Source organism: Mirounga leonina, unplaced genomic scaffold (genome assembly GCF_011800145.1).
Source record: "Mirounga leonina isolate KUSES-001 unplaced genomic scaffold, KU_Mleo_1.0 Mir_114, whole genome shotgun sequence".
In the NCBI taxonomy this organism is placed as follows: Eukaryota; Metazoa; Chordata; class Mammalia; order Carnivora; family Phocidae; genus Mirounga; species Mirounga leonina.
The window spans coordinates 30467699-30495109 of NW_023270265.1; the positions used below are offsets into that span (position 1 = coordinate 30467699).

The 27411-nt window shown below is 42.5% G+C and overlaps 1 protein-coding gene across 1 annotated transcript in view; it reads left to right on the top strand.

Moving 5' to 3' along the window:
• Nucleotides 1-24798, top strand: part of SORCS3 (sortilin related VPS10 domain containing receptor 3) — a 577834-nt gene extending 553036 nt beyond the window's left edge. The window contains exons 21-27 of the mRNA XM_035028663.1: nucleotides 9423-9546; nucleotides 10962-11074; nucleotides 15214-15345; nucleotides 17090-17189; nucleotides 18208-18313; nucleotides 23831-23991; nucleotides 24734-24798. Of these exons, the coding sequence (XP_034884554.1) occupies nucleotides 9423-9546; nucleotides 10962-11074; nucleotides 15214-15345; nucleotides 17090-17189; nucleotides 18208-18313; nucleotides 23831-23991; nucleotides 24734-24798 (801 nt within the window). The remainder of the gene's footprint in view (nucleotides 1-9422; nucleotides 9547-10961; nucleotides 11075-15213; nucleotides 15346-17089; nucleotides 17190-18207; nucleotides 18314-23830; nucleotides 23992-24733) is intronic.
• The last annotated feature ends 2613 nt before the right edge of the window (nucleotides 24799-27411 follow it).

Genomic DNA, 27411 nt, shown 5'->3' on the forward strand with positions numbered 1-27411 from the left:
TTATTATAATAGGGAAAGTTCAAACAATCCTAAGGAAGAAAGAGTACCTTGAGAAGCTCTACAAACTTGCTTCCATAATCAATATTTTTAAAACTTCATTTGCCCTATTTTTTTTTTTAATCCTGGGCTTTCCACTCACAACATAGATAATGTTAAAGGACTCACTTAGCATCTCTGAGATCCAGTGACTCCATCTGGAAATGTGAATTCTCTCTCTAAATGCAGGGCTGTGAAAATCAAGTGGGGCAATGCATGTAAAGAACCCTTCTCCAAGACCTACTAGGTGATCTACGAAGGCCAAGGTTCATTGTGGGAACCGTGGCGATGCTGACAAGTCTCTAAGAAGGGAACTCAGAGGGCCAGACTCTGAACTTGGCACATCCTCCCTGCTCCCAGCTACTGGTGATGGTGACAGTTGTGTCAGCAATGACCACACTTATATATATGAGGAGCTGGGAGCAGTTGGGCGGAGGGTCCCTAAATGCAAGGGCTTAATGTTTTTCTCTATTCCTGATTTTGTCTTTACATTTTCCTTGGCCATTCTTGATGTGATTGGCATTGCTCATCTTAGAGAGACCTTTCATCTTTTAAAAAGATTTTATTTATTTATTTATTTATTTATTTATTTATTTATTTATTTATTCATTTATTTATGAGAGAGAGAGCATGTGCAGGAGGAGGAGCAGAGGGAGAGGGACAAGCAGACTTGGTGCTGAATGTGGAGCCTGACATGGGGCTTGATCCCACGACCCTGAGATCATGACCTGAGCTGAAATCAAGAGTCAGATGATTAACTGACTGAGCCACCCAGGCACCCTGAGATCTTCCATTTTAAAAAAATAATTTAATAAAGATATCATATCAGACTTAGAAATGCTGGACATCTCAAGAAAGGGGAAATAAATTCTCAGTTCTGGTGTAGTAATTCCTTCAAAAAAAAAGAATGAACAATGATGGTTTTGTTTGTTTAGAGATGACCAAAAAGAACTTCAGCCCCTGCATGATAAGAGTGGGAGAAGATTCACCCCTGCTCTTTCTTAGGGAGGCAGCATGATATGGTGGTGAAAACATGGACCTTGGGGTCACAGTAACATTGCTGGCTGTGTGAACCTGAGGAAGTCATTTGACCTAAAATTTAATTCACTCAACACAAACTGGAGAGAATAATGCCTGTATCATTTTGGCTGTTGTGAAATCTAGTGAGATGCTATATATCTCCCTGGCACACACTAGGTACTCACTAAATGGATGCTTTTAATGTTGATATAAAAACTGGGAGTTAGGATGGGTTGACAAAAGAACTACACTTATGGACCCAAGGGACCCTTTTCTGTTTGAATTGTTGATGCTGTATACTTTCAAGTCAGTTTCTTAGTATAGGCTACAATGCTTTTGCATTTCTGAATTTATTATTCACCAGGACAAGAGATACAGAGGTTGGTTATTAAGATCCCCATTTGGTATATTAGAGAAGTAAAGCTCCCTGTGTGAGATGAGCATCCCAAGGTCAAACATCTGGTTAATTGTATAACCCGGTCTCCTGACTCCCAGCTACCATGCTCCACCCCCAGCCCAAGGATGCTTTAGCTGCATCACTGTGTTTGTCTTCTAGAGGTTACAGACCCTAAAATCCTGCATGCATACATGGTGAATGAAAAAAGAGAAAATCATTTGGGAGGAGAAAATTAGAAACAGGATTTTAAGTTCATTTCTCTGCTGAGAACTTTTGGCTGTCCAGCCAGGGAATTTTTTTCTGTTAAGTGTTCATTTACCTGTTGAACTTTACTGAGGCTCCTGTGCACAAGGAGGGCAGTTATTGGCCATTGTCAACACAGTGATTTACTCAGAACCCACGAGGAGCCAGAGACACAGCATTTCTCTACAGTGCCATTTTTCCCCTTTCCGTGTTTTGTTTTGTTTTTCTTTAGTATTCTAAGACCTGAATTTTAAGACCCTTACTAGATTAGTACCCAATAAATTTTGATAAATACAGAAGTAGATAAAATGACTGCAGAGTCAAGTTTCTATTTCTCTAATGATTATCTGTGTTCACTTGAACAAATCACCTGATTTAAATCTCAGTGTTTTTTCTTTGGGTAGAGCAAGGATACTAATATCTAATCCACGAACATCACTGAATTATTATTTGAAATATCTATCTAGCTTATCTATAATATGTCATATTAAGTGAGGAAATTTTAAATTACAGAATGGCATTATAGTTTGTTTTTGTTTTGTTTTGGTTTGGTTTGATGATGACCTGACATATTGCTTCAGTTAGGAATTCCCATCTATAAGCTTGAGCATGAAGTGCTGCACAAATACCCAGCATAGAGTAGTTTTGAAATAAGATAAATCTGGGTTGCAGTCCAGACTCAGATTCTTTTTGCAGTGTGCCTTTAATCAAATCATGCAATTTCTCTGAACCTCAGTTTTGGTCATTATAATGTCAGAATAATAACATCAATAACTATTAGTAACTAATAGTAATCAAGTAGTAATTAGTAATAGTAAATATTAGTAACTTAGATGTGCTTAGAATCTAAGCACTTGAAAATATTAGTCACTGTCGTGCTCATCATTTACATCAATGGCATCTACATCTCGATGGTGTATCTGACTTGGTTCTATAGGTTTCTCTCCCACCTCGAAGAATGGTTATTTGGTCCAGTTGAACAAGGTGTATTTTCAGTGCTTTTTACCAGCACCATACCAGAAACACATCAAGATGACCTCATTGCCCAATAATTGATCCAATGAGCACCATATTTTTTTTAAAGATTTTATTTATTTATTTGAGACAGAGAGAATGAGAGAGACAGAGAGCACATGAGAGGGGGGAGGGTCAGAGGGAGCAGGGAGCCCGACGCGGGACTCGATCCAGGGACTCCAGGATCATGACCTGAGCCGAAGGCAGTTGCTTAACCAACTGAGCCACCCAGGCGCCCCAATGAGCACCATATTTGACTAGCAAATTAATGAGTGTCTTTGAGTGTTCTGGTGAGCACTCTGATTTTGGAGCTATTTTAGTTCCCTTTGAGTAGCAAACTGATCTATAAAAGCTAATTTTGAGCATTTATTCCTACTTCTGCTTTGTAGGAGGCTCTTCATACACATTATTTAATATAATCATTAGGACATTACTGATGGAGAAATTATCCCATTTTTCAGAGAAAACACTTAGGCTAATAATCTTGGAAAGTAATGTTTTATGGGGTGTGTGTGTGTGTGTGCGCACACACGTGTGTGTTGTGTGTGTTGTGACTAAGAGAATTGGGCAGGTTCACCCAGATGGTTGAATTAAATCAAGTTCTCAAGAAGAATTAATTCACCCCTGCCTTTATATCTAGCCCTTCAGTTGGTGCTCTCTGGAATAGAGGAGCACATACAACATTGTCCCTACCTTCAAGAAGATTATAGTCCAAGTGAGAAGGCATGATGGACACAAATGCAGTGATGGTGAACAACTGTGATCTATAAGTAAATAGAAGAGAGCAAGCATTCCTAATCCAATAATAGTCTCATATGCCTACAGACCTATCAGGGGAGATGTGAAATTGCATCAGTAGCTCTGTGGCTCTTTTTCAAGGGCCCATATTTTGTGCTAGATGTTGTGAGGAATACAAATCAGTGCAAATTCCATCTGTTTCCTTTAAGAAATAATCCATTTGAGAATATGAAGTTATAGGTACTCTAAGATATGGTGGTAGGAATGTAATGTTACTGGCCCAGTCAAGCAGCCTAGATGGTGATGGATGCACACCTTGCTGATCATGGAGTGACTCATGGATGAAGTTGGTCTTACCCTGGCTTTGAAAAAACAGTAGAATTGAGGCAAAGGAAGGGAAAGATATTTGTATGGAAAGGTAAGGCATGGTTGTGTTCTGTATAGACAGATTCAGACAAAACAGAGGATTCATTTGGGCAGAAATTTAGAGAAAAAACTGAAAGGTAGGGGGGATACATAACAGGTGGCTTTGAGTGGCATAAATGATGATTTTTGTTTGAAGTTCATATTTATTATAGGATGACAGAAGATAGAACCAGATTCATGGACAGTGATACTTTAAACTTTTGATGAGCTTTTGGATATATGTCTGAGTGTGTGTGTGTGTGTGTGTGTGTGTGTGTGTGTGTGTGTGAAGGTTTGAGGGGATTTTTTCCCATAACTATGAATTTTCACATTAATCCCAAAGCCATAACCCATCTGTAGATACCCTTTTGCTTTGTTTCATTCTGGTCTTTGTATATATATTTCAGGTTGTTTTACATAGTTCTAATCATAGTATATCCACCATTATGTATCTTGCCTTTTCCACTTTTTTTACATGTAACTGTATAATCTGCTGAAGGCTTTAAGTAAGGCAAGCATAGTGATAGCATAGTCTGTCCAATTTGGGAATGGCAGCTTTTAGCAAGGGATACAATTAGATTGTGGAGGTTTTATAATGTTCAGTATTAACTTGACTTACAGCGTCTGGGAACTGGTGTAGGCTGCATTCAGAGATTTCCCTGAAGCTCCTTGTTCCATTAGTCAAGTGGAAATCCCATAACTAAGTAGTCACCCAGAGCTTTGTCAGTATCTTTCTGGGCTCAGTGGATAATATGTGACCTGTTGCACATAAGGGATTCTCTGTGGGCAGGAATGTAACCCACAACCTAGGCAGGGAATAAAGTATTATTCCAAGGAGTCTCACCATGGGCTGGCCCTGCAGCTTGGACAAAGTACAGAGACAGAGAAGTCAATCAGCTGCCTGTTGGATTTATAAAGCTCTGAAAGGCCAATTTGCTTGAATTAACAGAGGTCTGGCTTAATAAATGTGTCTGCTTGCCTAATAGATTTAGTAAATGAACCTTAAAATACTTGATTTAATTTAGCATTATGCACTAGGTATTGGTGGCCAACAAAGAATTCAGGAATACTGTTGAGTGTTCCAGCTTTACAAGGAAGGTGAAATCAGCCATGATGCCATATCAGTTGATGAACAACAAAGGCAATTTGGAAAACAAAATTAGCTCCTGTCTCTTGCATGGAAGCCTGTGGTCTGCCACCTGGGGACCAAGTGTTCCCATTCAACATTTACTGTGACTCAGAGCCCTGACTGGCTGATAGGATGGCACGCTCCCTCCCACCACAGATGGCATCCCCTTTGTCCTGCAGCCCTGCACCCTTGTTTGGCTCCTGGATCTCCTAGGGAAGCAACCAGATGGAGGGAAGAGCAAATCTGCAGGGACAAGAAGAATTCCACTCCTCTCAAAAGAGATGCCTTTAGGGACGCCTGGGTGGCTCGGTTGGTTAAGTGTCCAACTCTTGATTTCAGCCCAGGTCAGGATCTCGGGGTTGTGAGATGGAGCCTCGCATTGGGCTCCATGCTCAGTGGGGAGTCTGCTTGAGATTCTCTCTCCCTCTCCCTCAGCCCCTCCCTACCCTGTTCTCTCTCTCTTTCTCAAATAAATAAATAAATCTTAAAAAAAAAAAGTGATTCCTTTGACTGGCAGAGTACCAATACCCAAGTCTAAGGCTACAAGAGTGCAGAGAAAGGAGGGGGGGGCACATGGACCACTAAGAGCTGAAGAAGATGACATGGAAGTAGTGAAGGTTTCATGAAGAGACAACTGTCAAGGGAGAAAACTGCCTGCTGGTGAGAGGTGGGAAGATGACAGCTGAGGGCAGGGAACTAAAATGGAGGACAATGGAATATAGCCATGGTCAGAGAGAGTCACTCATAGAATCAGGAAAAATAAAATCACATTGATTATTTCTTTCATGTTTTCTGTCCCAACATTTTATTATGGAAAACTTCAAACATACACTAAAGTTGAAATAATTCTATAGTGCATATCTATATACCCACCATCTGTAGTCTACCATTAACATTTACTATTTTTGTTTTATCAAATGTCTGGTTATCTGTCTGTTCTGTCCACCCATCAGTTAATCTTAATTTTTTCACCCATTTCAAATTTTAGACACCAATATACTCTGTGCTAAATGCTTCAGCTTGCAAATTATTGACTAGGATTCAGTATTTGCTTACACTTTTTTCCCCATGGTGGTATCAATAATGAAATGCACAAATCCAAAGTGTGCACTTCCTGAGTTTTGACAAAGGCATTCACATGTAACCTAAACTCCTGTCTCTCTCTCTCTCTGTCTCTCTCCCTCTCTCTCTCTCTCTCTCTATATATATATACATATATACACCAAAATATTTATTACCATCACTCCAGAAAGTTCTCTCATTCCCTTTCTCAGTCAATACTTACCCCAATCCCCAAAATCAGCCACTCTTTCTTTTCTATCATAGATTAGATTTGCCTGTTCTAGAACTTCATATATATGATTATACCATATGAATTATTTTATGTAAGGCTTGTTTTGCTTCTTATAGTTTTGGGATTTATCCATACTATTGTATGTATCTTTTTTTTTTCTTTTGTGTTCATTGTATGGATATACTATGGCTTGTTTATTCATTTTCCTATTGATGAATTCCTGGGCTGTTTTCAGTTTGGGGCTGTTACAAATAAGCTTCCATGAACATTTTTGTTGGTTTGTGGACATATGTTTTCTTTTCTCTTGACTAAATTCTCAAGACTGCAATTGCTAAGTCATAAAATATAAAATGGTACATCTACTTTGGAAAAATTATTGCAATTTCTTGTAAAACTAAACTTTTTCCTAAGTGGTGGTATCATTTCATATCCCACCAAAAAATGTATGAGAGTTCCAGTTGCTCTGCATCCTTAATCATCTTTTATATTATCATTTTTAAAGAAAATTTAGCTATTCTGTTGGGTATAAGTGGTATCTCATTTTCATTCCAAAGAATATGACTAGGTAATGAAGCAACTGAAGGTCTCCTAATAGATAAGATTGAATGGGTTGACCAGTAGGGACTAGAAAGTTTGCCTCAAGCCATTTATCAATCCTGTATATTCCGATTGCTGAGTAAATGCTCACAGCTCTTTCAACACAAACCCTTCATGTAACAGATAAAGAACTAAGGCTAAAAATTGGGTCTACTTTGCCCAAGGTAATTTATTACAATAGCAACTGAATAAAGCCAGCATTTCAAGTCTTTGTTCTTATTACACTAGAAATGGCAATTCTGTGGCACATTATTCCATTGCTATGGCCAACACTGGTATGCTGAACCCAACTTGACTTCAGCTTCCTTCTCAACACAGGACACTGAACAGCCACTATCAGCCCATGGGAGTTGATGTACATCACAGAACCTATTTGCAACTCATTCGTTGTTGAATTCAGAAGGCCACACCCTTGTGTGTACTGTCACTGAGCTTTAAGAATACTTGAACTCTGGGTTCTGCCCTTAGTTAAAGGGAAGACTGTTTTCTCTTTCTTCTTTTTTTTCTTCAAATTTTTATTTAAATTCTAGTTAGTTAACATATAGTGTAATATTGGTTTCAGGAGTAGAACTTACTGATTCATCCCTTACCTGTAACACCCAGTGCTCAACACAAGTGCCCTCCTTTCTATACTCACTGCTTTCTTTCATGTAGCAGAGAAGAAGGTATGTCACATGCAATATCTCTCATCTTGCCCAACTCCAGCTATCAGCCTGGTCATAAAATAAGGGAGCTACAGAATTTTATTTTATTTTATTTTTTAAAGTTTTTATTTAAATTCCAGTTAGTTAGGGACACCTGGGTGGCTCAGTGGGTTAAGCGTCTGCCTTCAGCTGAGGTCATGATCTCTGGGTCCTGGGATTGAGCCCCACATCTGGCTTCCTGCTCAGCGGGGACCCTGCTTCTCCCTCTCCCTCTGCCCCTCCCCTCTGCTCATGTTCTCTCTCTCTCAAATAAGTAAATAAATAAATCTAAATAAATAAATAAATAAATAAATAAATTCCGGTTAGTTAACATACCGTGTAATATTAGTGTCAGGTGTACAATACAGTGATTCAACACTTCTATACATCACCCGGTGCTCATCACCGCAAGTGCCCTCCTTCATCCCCATCATCTATTTCACCCAACCCTCCCGCCACCCCCACTCCCTTCTGGTCACCATCAGTTGGTTCTCTGCAGGTAAGAGTCTGTGTCTTGGTCTGCCTCTCTCTCTCTCCCTTTTTCCTCTCTTTGCTCATTTGCTTTGTTTCTTAAATTCCACATATGAATGAAATCACATGGTATTTGTCTTTCTCTGACTGACTTATTTCACTTGGCATAATACTTGTGGTACAATGGTAGCCCAACTCTGGCATTTTAAAGCAGAAGAAATCAAATTAGGTTTCAGAGGCCCAGTTGGAAAGTCTGAGCTAGAAAGCAATTCTAGTCTTGCAGTAGGGACGCTGTCTGAAAGCCACACCTTTGAGCCTCTGCAGGACTCTGGCACACACGTCTAGGCCATGTTCAGTCAGGAGTGCCTGAGTGCTGGCCCATACCCACGCCCTTCAAGAGCTGCTCTGTGCCTCCCCTAACGGTTACCTTCTTGGTCTCCATCCCATGGCTGTCCTGACACACAAAGAGGAGAGGGAGTCTGCTCATCTGTGCTTGTAACATCTCTTTAAGAGCTGCCTTAGAGCAGCTTCCTACTGTTATGTCATACCTTGCAAACAACAGGAACTTGGAAGGGCACAGGCCTTAAGATGACCCCTGAATAATGACTCTTCAACCTCAGGATCTGCATTCTTCTATCCCAGAAGCACCTGCTTTTATCAAGGTCCTACTCCTCAGGAAAGTAATATATTCTGTTTCTCTCTATCCTTGGGGGAAACCTGTATATGTTGTGATCAGGAAAATAAAGCAGAAAAAGAAAAAAAGAATTAAAACGGTCACAGATATGTATGTTTATTATTTTCCAACCTATTTAAAATGTTAGAAATGCTTTGCAATGGAAAACACAGATATAATAAAGCAAAATGCCAGTTATTGGACCATGCATCCAACTAACATATATATTCTACTATATGAAAGTAATGTGCCAGGATGGATGAGACAGAAGTAAATAAAATGTGGCCACCTCTGTGAAAGGTCTTGTAGTCCAGTGGAATATAGGAAGAAATGTAAGTGACACAGAATATTGGAGGAGAAGAAAAATAAATGATCTATTCCCAGAGCCAGCTGGAATAGGTTACAAATGTTGCTTCTACTTTGCCCCAGGAGAAGGAACAGAGTGACTTGCAAAATCCAGAGTGTCCAGTCTTATCTTCATCTTTTGGGATTACATTTTACAGTGTATTTCAAGGATATTAATACTCTTCCTGGATACTGGATATAATCACAGTTTTTGAAAGCTATGAAAAGCCATTTTCTTTTTTCTTGTTTCAAGTTAGGATCCCTTGGGGACACACAAATACCATGCAGATTTGTGACAGTCTGAGATTTGTAAGAAAGGAAGCAAATCTGATATCCCACAGAGGACTAAATGAGTTATTTCTCCTTCTGTCTTTTAGCCCCTCATCACCTTGGACAGCAGCATTTCCTTCACGTTCCTGGCCGAAGGCACCAACACCATCACTGTCCAGGTGGCTGCTGGGAATGCCCTTATCCAGGACACAAAAGACATTGCTGTGCACGGTAAGCTCTGAAAGTTGTTCTGTGATGTTCCCTCCGGCCCAACCAATCCCCTTTGCCTACCCTCATGGCAACCCCTGACTGCTTTGGCAATTCCCCAGGCTAGGGGAAAATTATGTAGGTCAACCAGAATTTTCCAAACATACTTTCTACCTTGTTCCTGAATAGACACTGAGGCTGTAAGAGAAACTGGCACACATGGGCATAGACAAGCATCTGTTATTCCCTAAGATGTATCTGTATCACATCCTGATGGGGTCTCATTAGACAAACACATATCATAAGTTGAAGTTTGCTAAACTAGAAAGACTATCATAGAAGCACCTAGATCCGATGTCCTGCTGAGGTATCTATGATATGTATGCAGCACCGACCCTCTGTGACCATGGGGACCAGTGATTTCAAAAGAGGAGCCATGGTTCCCTGACCCTGCAGAACTAAAGGCTGAGTTACTGAGATGAAGTACATATTCTGATTGTTGGAAAATTCTAGCATCCTTGGCTGCAAAGGCTCAAGAGTAAGGCTAAGAATATGAGGGCAGAAATAGAAAGAAGAGTGGATAAGGCCGCTATCCTGTTCCAATCCGGAAAAACACTCCTAATTATTAAATTTATTTTAAATCAAGTTTTGCTCCCAGCACCATCCCACACAACCTCCCCCAGGCCCCTAAAGACTGCCACTATACCTGGGGCTTTCTAAAAAAGTTGTACTAAGGTATGTGATCCTCTGACTCAGAACATATTTCTTCAGCCTCACATCAGGTGAGCACCTTTTCCTACATTTCTGCAAATTTGATACTCTGGCTCTCTCATCAGGTACCTGGAGGACCTTTTTTCAAGCAAACATTTTTACTGAAGTGTAAATTTAATGCAGAAGAGTGCACACATCACAAGTGTTTAGTTTCATGACTTACCACAAAGTAAACAGATGTGTGTACCCACCAGCCGGGTCAAGAAACTGAACATTACCCACACCCTACACACAGGATTTCGATCTGATCCTCTGAGATAGTTTCTAGGAGGAAGGTCAGAGGAACCAAGGGGAGGACAAGTGGCAAGGCCCCCTTCCAACCAAGCCCAGCTTGTCAAAGCTTTATCATTGGCTTCGCATGATAGTATCACGAGTAGCAAATAACCTCCTTCTTCTGGGGTTTCATACTTATCTTTCATTTCAAGTAATATTCTTTTGCCAGAAGAAGGGCTTAAGATGCAAGGAACTCCTACATGGTAGGAGCATAAATCCCCTTCCAGTCACCAAATCCCACCTTCTTTCAGAAGCCAAGAAACACGCCAAGAGGAAGGGATTTTAGCTGAGGCCACATGGAAGAGTGGACCCTTTCCCTCAAGCACAGTGATTATGGCATCTGCTAGTCCGCCACCCCTCTCTCCGCCCCACTCACACACCCTCTGTCCTTGCAGAATATTTCCAGTCCCAACTCTTGTCATTCTCTCCAAACCTGGATTACCACAACCCTGACATTCCTGAGTGGAGGCAAGATATTGGCAGTGTCATCAAGAGAGCTTTGGTTAAAGTAAGTCGGCTTTATCTTTGCTTACATGTTATTAGGTAAAGGAAAGAACCAAATGGTCTATCCAGAATAAATTTTCATGGGTTAAAAGCACCATCCTACAGTTATATAAGGATTATCTCTCTGTCAAAAGAGATATAAGAATGAGGAGGGTGAAGGAAGGATGGAGGGAAGGGGGGTGGGGGGAGAGACAGACAGACAGGAACCAGTGTTTAGGGATGAGAATGAGCCCTATCTTTATACTGAATTTTTCTAAGACAAGAGCTGGACCCCTTTAATGAACTAATGGAGGGAGCACTCATTGAGTCTATACAAATCTCATTCACTAGGCTTGTTCTTTGCCCACCAAGGGGGTTTCTTAACCAGGTATTCAGACTCACAAGACCACCATTGACTATACATGACAATCCGAAGGCTACAGGCCAGAAAACAGAACATGCCATCAGGGTGGTAGAGTTCTAGGGTTAACCCATGGTCAGATTGGCCTTAGAAAGCTTTGAAAGGGTTTTATTAACCCTTTGCTCAGAACAAGGCACTAGAACATAATGAAAAATGCAGCATGGGTTTTCAAATGTAGAGGTGAGTCTAACATGTGACTAGTTCTATGGCAGAGGCATGGCCAGCATGGAGTATGGAGAAAAGTATGATTCACTCTATCCAGGGAATGCAGGCTTAGCACGTTATTTGTGATTCATTAAATATTTGTGAGCTATTACAATAGTCTTTGCAGGGAATACTTGAGCTCAGTTTTAAAGGATACATGACAGTTAACAGAAAGAGGATGGTGTCTTTCATGTAGAACGAACAGTGTGTGCAAAGCCATGGACTACTGAAAGAACACAACATATTGGGGAAATGGCAGAGTCTAGTGTAGGTATTCTATAAGTTGTAAGGCCGGTGCAGCTGGACTTGAGCTAGGATGGTCAGCTCATGAAGCATCAGAGAAGCTCGCAGAAGTCCGACAGACACCCAGTAAGCACTGGGAATTGGAAAAATGCTTTCTTAATTTAAGGAAAAAATGCTGACAATAGATTTATATTCAGGCACCCATTCTGGTAACAGTACAGAGGATGGGCTGCTGAGGTGGGAAGTGAATAGAGTGGGGGAGAAATTTCACAAAAAGTGACCAGTTGAAAGACTACTGCAGTTCTCCAGACCAGAGGTAACAAGATCTCGAAGAAGAAAGAGTCCAAGGTTACTTGGGAAGTTGAATGGTAGAATTGGTGACTAATAGTATGTATGTAGTGGGAATGAGAAGAAGAGAAGCTTTCTGATTCCAGAGCAGGGAGGATATGGCCTCACCCTTTGTTGGACCATGTCAGAGAAACATGCTTGAGGAGCAGTGATGGTGTGATTATTATTTATTTATTTATTTATCTATCTATCTATCTATCTATCTATCTATCTATCTATCTATCTATCTGTCTATTTATTTGAGAGAGAGGGATTGAGAGCAAGCGAATGGCGGGGAGGGGCAGAGGGAGAGGGACAAGCAGACTCCCCGCTGAGCATGGAGCCTGATGCAGGGCTCAATCTCATGACCCTGAGATCATGACCTGAGCTGAAATCCAGAGTTGGACATTTAGCTGACTGAGCTACCCAGGCGCCCCAACGATGTGATTTTTTTTTTTATGTGAGTTTGGAGCACATGAGGAACAGTTGGGAAGAAAATCAGGGGAATTGAAAATATGGATCTGAAGGTCAAGTGGATGTTCCCTGAACGAAGGCAGAGATGTGGGACCTGAGACTGTGGAGGCGATTAGACCACCCCCAGGGGGTGGGGGGCAGGGCAGACACGAACACTGATGCTCCCTAAGGCAGAGGAGGATGATCCAGAGAAGGACCTGGAAAAGGAGCTGACAGAAAAGAAAAAGAAGAAGAAGAAGGAAAAGAGAGTGATTCAAGAGAGCATTCCTGTGGGGAGTTGTCTACCAGACGATCTTCATCTTAAATCTTTTTACAAAAAGATTATTCATAGAAAGGGATGGAAATGTGACGGCTCTTAATATGCCCTGTGACTGTGAAACATCCAGAATTGTGTATATTTTGCATGATTGTGTTTATTAAAAACATACTAGCTTTTTAATAAATGACTTGGTAATTATAATAATAATTCTAATAAATAATAATAATCAGCCATGTCGGTTGATGCCTGGGCCTTAAATCTCATGAGGACCTGTCTCTCAAGTGTCCCTTTGGATGGGATTAAGTGAATCTAGACAGCTCCAGAGTCCCTCCAAGGTTGCTAACTGACTGACCCCTCCCCCCCCACCCCGAGACCACTATTCCCTGGGATGAAGGGTCAGCCTAACAATGGTGCTCACAGCCTTACCCCCTTCACTCCACTGGGTGCTTCTCTGTGCTTTTCCCTTCAGAATGGTCTCCAGAGACTTGCTTCCCCTGGCTGGTTAGGATGAGGGATGAGACCTTCTAGCCCCATGGACTTGAGCACCAAGACTTTCAGCTACTTGGGATCATGCCTTCCATCAGGAAACCAAGGCATCTGGCAAAGCCAGTTCCCAGGGATCCTCTGTGTTTGGGGACTTTTCAGGCTTCTGAATGCTACTTGTTAGTTCTCTGCAAGTTGGTGCTCTCACTGTTATCATGTCCCTGAGAATGGACTCCAATCTGTGAGCCTAGTCCCAAATGGGAATCAGAGCTAAGTGGATGGGAAACAACTCCCCAACTTCTATTCAATCCAGCAACTGTTTATTGAGTCTCTACTCTGTGCAAGCATCTTCAGAACAGTGAGATAGCCACAAAGACCCCCAGGAATGTTTGGGTAAACATTCATAAGAACCTATCAGAGAAAAGATTATATCAGCCAGATACATTTATGTCACAGCCAAGATGATCTAAGTCCCTGAAATGTGGTAGACATGGTATCTGGGAGTGCTTGGTGTGAGAGACTAACATGGAGGAGGTCACTGCAAGTGGAGATAGTCAGGGGAGACTTCTTGGAGGAAGCAGGTATTTCCGCCAAATCAGAAGCTACCCTATTTGAATTGGCAGAAGAAGAGGAGGGGTTCTGGATAAAAGACCTTCAGGAGACACATAAGGAAGAATAACCATACTCTTTACAAGGGGTGGGGGGGTGACTCAGACTCTTGTTTGCTTTAGGAATTTACCTCCAGACAGAAGCTTCCTTTAAGTTTTTATCAAAAAGCAATATAATCCTTTGAATAGAAAAAAATTCAGTCATGATCTCAGCATCTTAACACAACTTTTAGTGTTTTATTTTGCTTTTTTACTCTTACACATTTTTATTTTTATAGGGTTGTAACCAAAGGAATGTAAGAAAATAGATCAGAATGCAGCTATCATAAGTGTTTTTCCATGTTGGCTGACTGTACTAATTATCATCGTAATGGTAAAATAACATTCTATCGGGTGATTATACCATTATTTACTTAAGTTTTTGCATATTTCAGTTTTTCCCCCTTTATTTGCTATTATAAATAATGTTTTTCTTCCTGTATGTGGCTTTTTCTATATTTTGGATCATTTCCTTAGGACAAACACTCCAAGTCACAGTTACTGAATGAAGGCTCTGAATATTTTTATGGCCTTAAAGTAAGTCTTTTGAAAAGCAAATTGGCAATGTGCATTGATTTTTAGTGAGCCCAGCCACAAATGAGAGAGCCTCTTAACTGAAGCCTCACCAATATTAGCAATTTTAACTTAATACAAAAATCCTGCTTTAGTAAGTGAAAATTGTGCTGCTTGTCTTGTTCTTTTTTAAATTTGCATTTCCCCACGTTTGCTTGTAACCTCTTATTCCTTGCTGGCAGCCAGTACGTTCGTGCTTTTGCCAGAAGCTCTAGTCCTCTCCGTGCAGAAAAAATGGAAAATATGGGAGGGGCTTTAGACAGTGTTCCTAGCAAATGCTATTTTGAAAATCACTGTAGTATTTTAGTTTCAGTAAAAATGTATGTAAGAGCCAGGGGAGGTAGCGAGACCAATCCTAGTCCCTCTATGGGGAAACAGAAAGGAAGCCTGGGTATATACTGGGCCCCGTGCCTCCCAGGTCATGTAAGGCAGCACATTTGTGTAAGTGAGCCTTACCCCCGGGCGTATTCTGCTCCTTGTCATGGACTCGGGGAGGCTGGCTCCCCCACAGCTTCACTCTGTGTTCTCTGCAGGTGACTGGTGTCCCGGAAGACCAGATCCTGGTGGCCGTGTTCCCTGGCCTCCCCACTTCAGCAGAGCTCTTCATCCTTCCCCCCAAGAACTTGACTGAGAGGAGGAAAGGCAACGAAGAGGACCTGGAACAAGTAAGTGAGGGAATGCTTGGTGGGGGTGCTTGCCTGCACCTCCCAGTCCAAGGGCACACAACCTCACCTCCTGCTACAAGGGGAGGGGAGTTTCCTCCCATTGGCCCAGCGGCCTGTCCGTCTGTCCAGCACCCAGGGCTGTGAGAAACAACAGGCTTGCCCAGAAGATGCCCAGGTGCACGCAGACTGGAGCATTCGGCACACAAGAAGGGAAGGCATCCCAGAAGCACTCATTCCAGCAGTTGGCGTTCCCGCAACTTCCTCAGGTCTCCTGCCCAGTGACCTGCCCCTGGGGGGTGAGGGGGAAGGGGACACAGGAGAGAGAGAAGGAGGGATCTGAGTGTCCCTGTATGTTTCTGGGAAAATAGGCTTCTTGTCCTTAAAGATCCTGGTCAATTTAAGTTCTGCTTCAGGAGAGAAAATGAGCTGCTTTTAAACGTGTTTCTGTGGAGAGAGATGGATTGCTTCATTGCGTTTTGGCTAAGGAAACAGCATGTCCAAAGGGACTGTGGTTTACCGTCCTCATCGAATGGGCGTGTGGTTCCTGTGATGGGCACGCCGTCCCGGAAGTCAAGGAGCTGGTTCTCCCTCTCTTACTCCCTGCTCCTGCTGGGCTCTCATGGGCTGTGCTCTGCGTCACGCTTCCCTGCCTTCCTGTGACGCTAAGTCAGGAGGGGTAGAAAAAAGTGAGTTTGAGGCTTCTCAACGTCGACACGAAGCACACATCTGCTCCCACACAAGGCAGTCATTGTGCAGACATCTTCCGTGTCCCTCCGATACTCACCTGGCTGCCACCTCATCCCCACGGCCGTCCACAGTCCTCCTTAGGCAGCAGAGACCCATCACAGTCCGTTCCTCTGGAAAATGAAGCCGATCCTCGCAGTGCAGGGCTGCACACCCAAGTTGGCCAGAAATAAATTCAGCTTCTCAATGCACGCATCACTTTTACAAGACCTCTTCATTCTGAAATAGCAAGTGGCATGTGTGAACTATATTTGGAAGCTACAATATCCATCCGTTTAGATAAATAGGTAATTACGGTGATGAATAGCAGCTGTGATATTAAGGCGCATACAGCCAGATAAGAGTTAGGGACCATAGCCCAAGTCGGCCCCAGCTTTCATGTGGGAATTACAGAGTGATTAAATCGATGTTATGTGTTCCGAGACTTGGCGGGTAAAGTAAAGAGGAAAAATTATTCCATAAAAAGAAGGCCGCTGCCGCTTTGATGTCTGCCTCCCATTGTCTCCAAAAGAGACAAAGCAGAGGAGTGGGCTGGGGATGTAAATCCCGGCTTTCATCCTGGCAGGGGCCGCTCTACCCTGTGTGTGTTACTTCATTAGATTAAAGAACTAATGATGGGTTGATGTCCTTTCATTGGAAACCACAATAGGTTGTGCTACGGTGAGTTATAAAGGCATGGATGAAAAAGCACTGAACCAGGGATTGAATGAAACATCGATGTCTGTTATCAACTGTAATTCACTGAGTGACTTTGGACATACCTCTCTCTGTCTCACTCTGCTCTCCAGGGTAAGCGAATAACACCAACCACTTCCTTGGCCTCGCAGGGCTCTGAGGCCTGTGAGAACCAGATTGATGAAGATGTCCCACTAGCCTGTCTCCTGACTGAACTTGGTCACTGTTTGCCTCTTGACCCTGGTTTCTTGCTCCACGAGGCAGGACTGTCTCATGTCATGTCTTCCTGTGCACCTCTCTCTCTCTCTCTCTTTTTTTTTTCCAGATTGTAGAGATGCTGTTTAATGCTCTAAACCAAAACTTGGTGCAGTTTGAGCTGAAGCCAGGGGTTCAAGTTATTGTGTTTGTCACACAGCTGACATTAGGTGAGTGCCTGCTGGGATCCAGGGGGAAATGGGGATGGTGATCTATTATCCTGGGGAGAAAAGGGAGGAAATCATTAGCAGACACTTCTCCACAAAGGCCTGAAAATAGCTTTGTGGGCAGGGCTCTTGTGTGTAGTGATGGTTACGAAAGATTAATCACAACTTTCTTGGGGCTTCCTGTTGAGGTAGCAAGAAGACTTCATTAGAAGTGGTTTTGCTATTGAATCTCTGGATGACCTTGGGGGAAAATCTACAATTTCCTTGGGCTTTGACTTAATTGTTTTTTGTTTGTTTGTTTGTTTATTTGTTTTTATCCACAACAGTCGGGATTATAGTGGGTAGTCCTCAGGGTGTCTTAATTTCTACAATTCTCCGATTCCATGAATCTTGGTTGGGAGGCCACAAGAGATAACTTTAAAACTCCTTTTGATTTACAACAGGTAAATCTAAATTGATACAGAGATCAGCTCTAGTGATTGATTTGTAAAAGGAATTTGAAAATGTATGTCCCATTGGGCATCCTCTACCGGCTCTCCAGGAGAGCCTATTTGCTAAATATCTCTTATTAATATAGGACTTTTCAGTTGGGGAGGTTCTAAATGTGCCCACCCAGCAGTGTTTTCACAGAATGGTGTAAAGGAAGAGAATGAAACATTGCATCAGTATTTAATCCAAAGTTCCCAATGGGCCACCTGTAATTATGTTGACAGGTACTCAGGCCTTCTAAGAGAAAGAGCACTCAAGCCCCTCTTCTCTACTCCCCTTAGCTAGATACACATTACTCAGTTTACACCAAGAACAGTAAGTTTCTCCAGGCAGAGCAGAGGAGTTTACTTGTCCTAAGAAGCTGTGATTGAGGATACTATTTTCATCATTGAAACCAAGCTTCCTGAGAGCACACAGTACAGGGCAGTTGGAGACTGGGTATAAGGATGGGACATCAGCCGGCCTCCTTTCTCCAATGGGAACTCCCTCCATCTAGTGGCTTCCAAGTGAGCCATCTGCTTTTTCCTCCTAGCTCCGTTGGTGGACTCCAGTGCTGGGCACAGCAGCTCGGCCATGCTTATGCTCTTGTCAGTGGTGTTTGTTGGCCTGGCTGTGTTTCTAATCTACAAGTTTAAAAGGTATGTGCTACTATCACTCAATTTTGATATTGAAGCTGGATTCTTGGGAGCTGATTCTTCCTATAGCCAACATTGCTAAACTCATCCCACATCGGTGAAATTAATTCTCTTTGAAGCTCTGTTTGGCATTGGGGGAAAGCAGGAATGGTTGAGGGTCAAGGAATAAATGGGTTTAAGAATCTGAACTCTATCCAATTTATAGGTATATTGAGTTAGGAAAATAAGGGATAGCCTATGAAATCAATTTATTCTCTTTAAGAGAAGTGGAGAGAATTTTCAAACCTCACCTAAATTTCTAAAGTAAGGTCTTGGATATTCAGGAGATCTTTTCTACAGCTTACCACCCATTTAGGGTGGTTAAGTAGACCAAAGGCAGCTGAAATCTGGAGCACACATGGACCCACACACGTGCATGCACGCACACACACACACACACACGCACACATTTTCCTATCTTGTGTTGCAGCTACTGGTCTGTGTAAATTTGCATGCTGAAAATATTCAACCTTTACCCTTTCCCTCTTTTTCCTGTTTCTAAAGGGCAATTGATCAGGAAAACTAAACTTCACATGTATTCAGAAATTATGTTTGAAGGCTACAGGAGGGGTGACACAACAGCATTCTTATTAAAACATGAAATTGAAGTCAATAATTCTGTACCATTATTTGAATAAGCTTCTACCAAGAGGTGTCCCAGTTCAGAGTATGAACTCTGCAATGAGACAGACCCCCAGTTTTAACTTAGCATTTGTAGCTTTGGGCAATTGAATCTGCCTCCCTAAGCCTTCATCTCTTTATCTGTAAAATGGAGAAGACAATACTTAATAGGCTTACTTGCAGTTTATTTATTTTTTTTAAGATTTTATTTATTTATTTGACAGAGAGAGCAAGAAAGCACAAGCAGGGGGAACAGTAGAGGGAGAGGGAGAAGCAGACTCCCCACTGAGCAGGGAGCCCGATGCAGGGCTCGATCCCAGGACCCTGGGATCATGACCTGAGCTGAAGGCAGACGCTTAACCATCTGAGCCACCCAGGCGCCTCTTACTGTGCAGTTTAAATATAATAACATCTCATAAATATAATAACATCTATACCTGGTACATACTAAATAATCAACAACGCTAAGCTATTTTAGATAACAGAGGACATGACGTCCAAAGGTGGCTTCTGTGTCCCAACACGGCACATGGTAGGCTCTCAAAAAATCCTATCAGTGGCACAGAAATGTGCTTCATACAAAGACTGGTTAAAGTAAAAATATCATTAATCATTCTGAAAGCAAAACTTGGCCCTGGGAGTCTTTCTAGATACTGAAGGTAATGCTTTTAGATTGTGAAAGCCATCAGTTGTAAAGGTGCTGTGCTCCACCCTCTCCCCCAGACCTCATTCGCTGCCCTCTATTTGGGTAGCTCAGGCTTCAGAACATGGGTTTTCCTCAATATTCATCTCAGCATCACCAAACTAGCGGGAAGCCTTCAACACCCTCCATATCAGGACAGAGTTTTACCTTCCTACTCAATTAATAGACCAATGTGTGAATTCATATCCTTTTGGATCAAGACATGCGACCCCACCTGCCCATGTTGCCTTTGAAGATGGGCACAAACCTTTGTATCACAAGTAGAGAACAAAGATTCCATATAGAAACGGTCTAGTCAAGGCAAGCCCATTGGTGGATATACTGCAGTTACATGCAAAGCACACTTTCATTCATCCAAGGGTTTGATTGTGGGGAAGCCCAGTGGTTGCTGGAGTTTGAAGAGAAACTAAACCAAATTTGTCACCTTTTGGCTTCTAGAACCTCGTGGTTGCCCCGGACAAGGGCAGTAGAAGTCCTGCAAAAAGCTATTTGTGTCAGGCATCTCCAAACTAGGGCAAGACATCCTGTGACTTAGGAAGTTTTCTGTTCTCTTATAAATGCTGCTAAACTCCCTAGACAGTCAACCTATTAATGTAGGCATCTCTAAATGTGTACATTGGAATTCTTGAATCTCTGCCAGGCAATGACATCTCTGAATTATTCTACCTCTGTCGTTCCCCAGTATCAGCCAACTCTTTCCGTGTCTCTGACAGTGAGCTGTGTAGCTAAGGCCCACAGGGAACAAACACCACTCAGGCTGGATGAACAGGAGAGTCAGCTAAGTACACTTACCAATCATCCGTTCCCTTTTCCTTTCTAGCTACCGTTTCTGGAAATTTTCTTCCCAAAGCTCAAGCCCTTTGGTTGAGGTCCTGTTGGATCTTCTTTTATTTCTTTGGTCTTTTTTCCCTCCCCATCACCTGGAACTCTCTTGATGGCTCTCTGGAGGGTGCCGGGCTTGCTGATGAGTAAAGGTCAGGTTCTTATCTGTGCTTCCCAGAGGCTCCTTTGTTTCTTTAATCACCAATAGAACTTTCTGCGATGTCCGTAATGTATACTGCCCAATGCAGTAACCACTAGTATGACTGAGGAACTGAATTTTAAATTGTATTTAACTTTAATTAATTTAAACTTAAATACCTGCACCTGGCTAGCAAACATTCAGTACATCTAGAAAAAGGGCAGTTGTGTATCTGTTTCCAGATCACTGGCCACGCTGAGTTTTCAGACTCAACACTGTCTCTGTGTAATCATCAGCATTAACTCATTAAACCACTTATCCATCCAACAAACATTTACTGAGTGCCCACTATGTGCCAGGCACTGAAAACAATCTCAGTGCCCCAAGTGGTCACTTAACAGGGAAAAGAGAAGAGAGCTATGGTGAGCCCCAAGCTTCCTTTATGTAAATATCACCCTGTTTCTCACATTTGATCTTATTCTTGGATAGTTATTTTCTGAAGTTTTAGACAAAGTAATTAGAAATCATTATGATATGGCTTTTATTATCTGAAAATTCTGCCTAACAAGACTTTCTTTCTATACTGTAGATCTGGGTTTTTTTCTGGCTATCCAAGAAAACTTTTGAGCTTTTATTTTTTTTTCCACCTTTTTTTTTTTTTTTTTTTTTTTTTTTTTTAGCAAGTCTTTCATCACAGTCTGAGGCCTACTCGCTTCAGAGAAATTTAGAGAGACCTAAATTTCCTCCCACAGGCTCCTAACACTTAGAGCTGGAGCAAACAGAAACTGAAGTTTTTATGGGTGACTCAGTTGATCCATCTTCCTTCTCTTATTAAAACCTATATGAATATGTAAGCCAAGAGATGCCCCTAAATCTCTTTCTTTCCCACCTTTCTTACCTGCAAAAATGGGGCTTAGTCTGATATTCTCCCATCCTTCGAGTGCATGTGTTAAGAGATGAAAAGCAATTTGACAAGTTTTTAAAATGTGCACATGATGCCGTAAAATTGTATCCCTTTCAACCATCTTTGAAAAATGTTGAAGAATTTTCTGCCTGTTGTTTAGAGATTGAAATAAAGTGAACAATCTTTGTAAGGGAAGATTTATCCACATCCTCCCAGGTATCACTCGGGGGGTAGCAAGGGGGAGGCCGTGAACTCTGGCTACAGTTCTGAAGTACACAAACTTGTGGGATCAGGAGAATTTGACCGCCTCCAGCACCTAATAAATGTTACAGCTGATCCCATCGCTCATGAGTAATATGTACTTTTATGATTAGAAGAAATCTAAGTCGTTAGGTTGCATTTCTATTTAGATAAGAGGAAAGTAAGGGCCAGCATGAATTTTTAATTATACATATTTAGAGAGCCTGCGGTCTGCTGACTCACATAGAATCTATTCATGTAGGGTCCTTGTAAATTATGTTAAGCTGGTTTAGACCAGTAGGAGTCACGAGGACACCTCTCTTAATGTATGAAAAGAAACCATTAAAGAAACAAAAACTGAATGTAAAGGAGTGGTAGGAACCACCCATGTTTCCTACCTATTTTGGGATCTTATGTATTAGCTACAAGCAAACCTCATTAAATGCTCCCATCCTCTACCTCATTGGGGTTGGAGTGTGGAAGCTTGAAAACACCACTGCTTGGTTGTAGGGCAACAGAGAGATTCTCCTTTAGAAATGCGCAGAATGTTCTGGATTGGGGTGAGTGTCAGATACCTTAAGTTTTAATAATATCATTGCCAGTGATCAGCTTCAGGAAATGTCTGGATTTTAATCTGATTTCCCCATCATTTAATGGGGTAAGAGAGGTCTCTTCTAGAGATAATATTCCGAGGTAAAATTGTGGTCTTTTTGTTTGAGAATCTAATATATGAAAGTAGAAAGAGCACAAGTTTTGAGATCATCTGTTCATTCACTCAGCAAATACTTACTGAATATCAACCATGTGCCAAGCACTGTGCTAAATTGCATCTACAGCAGAGAAGACAGAGAATATAGATTCGGCACACATGGGAAACAAAGTCAGCAGACTTGCCTCTTACATCACCCTAAACCCAGCACCCTATTCATTTATTTCATAAACACTGTCCCATAATTCTATATTTTTCACAGGAGAGGTGGGGTAGTCAGAAGTCTCTCAGAACCAAGTTCTGAAGGACAAAAAGGACACCATCATTAGAAGAGTAGAAAGAAGAGTGTTCTAGAGGGAACAGCTGGTTTCAAGTCCCCAAGGTGGGGACGAGTTTGATGTACTAGGTTCTTGCAACTCAAAGTTTGAGGCTCAGACCAGCAGCCTCAGTGTCACCTGGGAGCTTGGCAGAAATGCACTATTTCACCCCATCCTGTCTGGACCTGTCGAGTCACAAATGCACATTAGCAAGAACCCGGGTGAGAAATAAGCACATTAAATCTGAGAAGCATTCGGTGAGAGGAATTCACAGGAGGCTACAGGCCTGGAAGCCAGTGGGTCAGGGGATATGGAGAGGGGTCAGAAGATGAATCCTCTAAGAAAATTCCAGTCTCAACCAGCCGCTCCTCCAACCTTAAGTCTTTCTGACTTGTTTCTAAACCTACAACATTTGTGTCTTTGAAGGAGATTATTTAGCTTCTCTTAATCCTTGCCTTAATCCTTTACACAATCCCACAAGGAAGCTATTGTTACTCCCATGGAGCAGATGAGGAAACTGACTATCCAAGTATTTAAGATCTTTGGCCCACAGGTGGTGTTCTGAAGATAGGATCAATGGCTAGAAACCTTTTTTTTCTTGGCTCTTCATAAAGGAAACCAATGTGAATTGATTAACTTGATGCAACCTTAGAAAAAGATGTCTTTTCACTGTGATATAATCTTATGCCTCTCAAAGTCCAGCTCCTTGTAAAACTTAGTGAGGGATAAGTATTTTAAGGGTTTTAGTGCATACCTGCTTAGCAGCATTGCCCTTCTGTTGACACCTGTTTGGTTTACCCCAGAAGAAGGTGCATTCTTCAGGGAGTTCTGTGGTTTACACTTCCCCTGGACAACTGGTCTTTGGCCTTGTGTTTCTTGGCCTCACGGCTACAATATCTGGGTGACCAACCCCTTTCCCAGACGTTTGGCCTGTCCTATAAATAGCTTATTCCTCCCCCTTATGGCCCAGAATCTCCCAGTGGCCCAAGTTTGGCATACCCTGTGATCATAATCTGATTTTTATAGGAAAATCCCCTGGATTAACATCTATGCTCAAGTCCAGCACGACAAGGAGCAGGAGATGATTGGGTCAGTGAGCCAAAGTGAAAACACCCCCAAAATCACACTCAGTGACTTCACCGAGCCCGAGGAACTGCTGGACAAAGAGCTGGACACCCGGGTCATAGGTATGTGTGCAGGTATCACCAAGCTCCTGTGTCCTCCATCCTCCAAACGTGAGGGCAGTCAGCCCACATGGCCTGTCCGTCAACTCATGTCAAACTGGAGGGGGTTGGGAAACGGCTGGCTACAGAGACATAATCGAGTTTTAAAATTTGTCTGCCACCTGTGGCCACATGAAAGTGGCAGATTTTTTTTTTTTTTCCCTTCCCTTAAAAATAGACCAAGATGGAAAGTGCTGGAGTCAGAGTGGGGGAGGGATGAAGCCAACTCTCCATCACCGTTGGGATTTTTCCTTTCTTCTATGAAGCAAAAGCATTAGATGTCCTAATTCGTAACCACATGCAAGAGGGCTCTAGAACATTCCTCATCTGTGAAATGGGAATAATAGTACCTACCTTCTAAAATTGTGGTGATAATGAAATGAGAGTATGTCATTAGCCCGGTGCCTGCCGCAGAGGACGTGTTCACTGCATGTTGGCTCTTAGTGTTGTCATCAGTGGTGTGTAAGGTGACAAGTCGTTGCTCCCCCCTCCTGTGCTGCTGTGGGAAACGGACACTTTAAACATACGTGACAGAAGCCAATGAGCTGGTAGTATAGAGTAGCCAGGTGTCCCGTTTAATAAATACCTATCGAGCACCCGTTCAAGATGGCTTGGTATGTAGCAGTGAATAAAATAGACAAGATTCCTGCCCTTGTGAAACTGACATCCTCGTTCCGTCTGTCTGTCTGTCTTCTCTCCCCTGCAGGAGGCATTGCCACCATTGCAAACAGCGAAAGCACAAAGGAGATCCCCAACTGCACTAGCGTTTAATACCAACCAGCCACGTGGTCAGCCATCTTTCTGACTTTATTTTTGATGATTACTATGACTATTATTATGGAAAAAATGAAAATGTCTTTTTTACCTTTTGTTTACCAAGGGCCCCTTCATAAATAGCAGGCAGATGCTTAGCTTTGGGAGGCAAAAGGCATTCTTAGCTGATTAAAATGAGACAAAAAGAATAAATGGCTGTATTTGTGCTAAGGGCAAAGGATGCATCTTCCCATGGCCTTCTTGCTTTATTCTGCCACTGACCATATGAGGACTCCTTTTCCTCGTGGTCTCTTCATTTTTTTTTCTTTTTTTAAGTTGAGTTGGCTTCTCATTAACCTCCCATGTCCCCCCCTCCAGCCCCCGCAACATCACCCACACCCTCCCCCCAGCACACACACTCTAAAAAACACAGACCATTTCCCAGTTAGATCTACAGGAGGTGGGTTGGTGGGGAGTGAAAGTAGGTGCAGAAAGCGTGCACACCTTTACGAGAAAGAGGCCCTGCCTCGTGCATGTCAATAGCGAGGCTACAGATGGCTTATTGTATATAATTACAATGTAAATAGCTTTTTATTTCCTAAGAAATAATTTAATGTTTAGTAAAAAAGAAAACAGAAAAAAGAAAGATGTGTGTGTTGGCTTATGCACTCACCCTCAGAGCTGACCAACCCCCAGGCCTGCTAGACGTGTTGGGTTCTGGACGCTCTCCAGTTGTCTGTCACACTTAACTCTTGCATCTCTGTGTCCATGCCATAGCTGGTTTCTACTTATGTATATAAAGGGGCGCGGGGTGGGCTTCTTTGGGCCAAGTCGTTAAGGAAGGAGTAGACTGACATCCTAGAACATGGGGGGCTTTCTATGCCATCAGTGACCTGGAAGAAGTTGCAAGACGAAGCCCACCAGAGACTTCAAACTGAGACACAGGTGGGGCAACAGGCTTCCCCTCCAAAAGGAGAGCGTGGAGGATGTTTATCAGCCTGAGAAAATGGGTTTTCTCTAAAGAAGCTCGGCCGCGGGTCAGAAAGGGACCGTTTTTCTGCTTTCTGGTTGGATTCCTTCTGGAGAATTCTTGGGCTGTTTTGAGCTCAGAAAAGTCCCCTGGGCCTCGGGCGAGGCCTCGTGAGTGCATCTGGGCACAGGAGGAGTGAGAGCGCTTGGGAGGGATGGGGCATTTGCGACATCATGAGTCTCTGTAAGCCCTTGCAGGCCAAAGGGGGGCTAGCCTTTCATGATATTAGTCCAAGATGATTTTAGCAAAGCTGTGCTATATGCTTGTCAGATGTACACAACTTCCTCAAAGTCAAATGTCTGCCTTCAGTTCCCTTAAGATAGTTCTTGCCTCTGGGTGAGCGGCTTTCCAAGCCAGCTTCCTCGTTCCCAGCCCCCGGCCCCTCCGCCCATTCGCACACACCACTTCTGTTACCTAGGGTCACTTTAAGCCATGCCGTAAGCATTGTTTTCTTTTCAGGCGCAGCCTGAGCACACTTGTTTTACAAAATGATATACTGTATATATATATATGGGAGGAAAGGCCGGATTTTGTACCTGTTAATTTTTGTGAGATATCGTTCGCCTTCTTTGTGAGACCCTGAGAGAATGTGACCTAGAGAAGGCTGACTGGCTACAGCGTAGGTCAGGAAAAGGAGTGCTTCTAGAGATCCTGCTTTTTTGTTTCAAGGGTTAAATGGGGCAGACAGTTGCAATACTTGTACTAAATACTGGAATACAAATGCATGAGTCATGTCTATATATACAGTATATGTACATATACTGTTCTTGATTTTATTGTTCCATTTGAATATTTCTACTGTAAAAAAAAAAAGACAGTGGTTTTGAAATTGTTGAAAATAAATGTATTTTTGTACATCAAAGCTATGTATCTGGCTGAGATTTTTCTCTCTGGGCTGGTTTCTTCACCTGTTGCTTTCAGTCAGCTATCGCGGCAATAAGGCTACATGGCCAAAACCGAAACAGAACAAATAGCTTATAACCCAGATATTTATGTTTTACTCATGAATCTCCAGGTTGGTTGCGGTTTGCTTGAACTCCATTGAACTGACCTGGCTCTCCTGAACTAGTTGGGATGCTGGCTTCAGTTGGGGGTCCAGGCTTGCTTCATGAGTTGTCATAGTCTGGGACCAGATGCCACCCAGGGCATGGTCTTTCATGGTGGATTACAGAATTCCAAGTGAGGCCAGCAGAATACTCTTTGCCTGTAAGGCCTTGGCTCAAAATGATCATCCTGTTTACCATTGTCTCCATTCTGTTGACTAAAGGAAACCACGTGGCCACGTCCAGCATCAGTGGGCCAGGGAAATAGGCTCCGCCTCCTCTGGTGTAAGGTACCACAAAGTTACATGACAACAGTGTGACAATAGGATTCTGGTCTAGGGGAGGGCAAGATGTGTTGGGAACAGTAGTAACAATAGTTCAGTCTACTCTACTTACTCATTTTCTGTGGTCCTGCGGGGAGCTTTCATTAGATGGCCCATATTCAAGTTTCCCACCCCAATATTTGTGGCCAGGAACTTCTGAGTGGAAGGTTTGGCAACCACAAGGTCTTCGAGTGGCATCAGATCGCACTGAGTGGTAGGTAGAACTGCAATATAG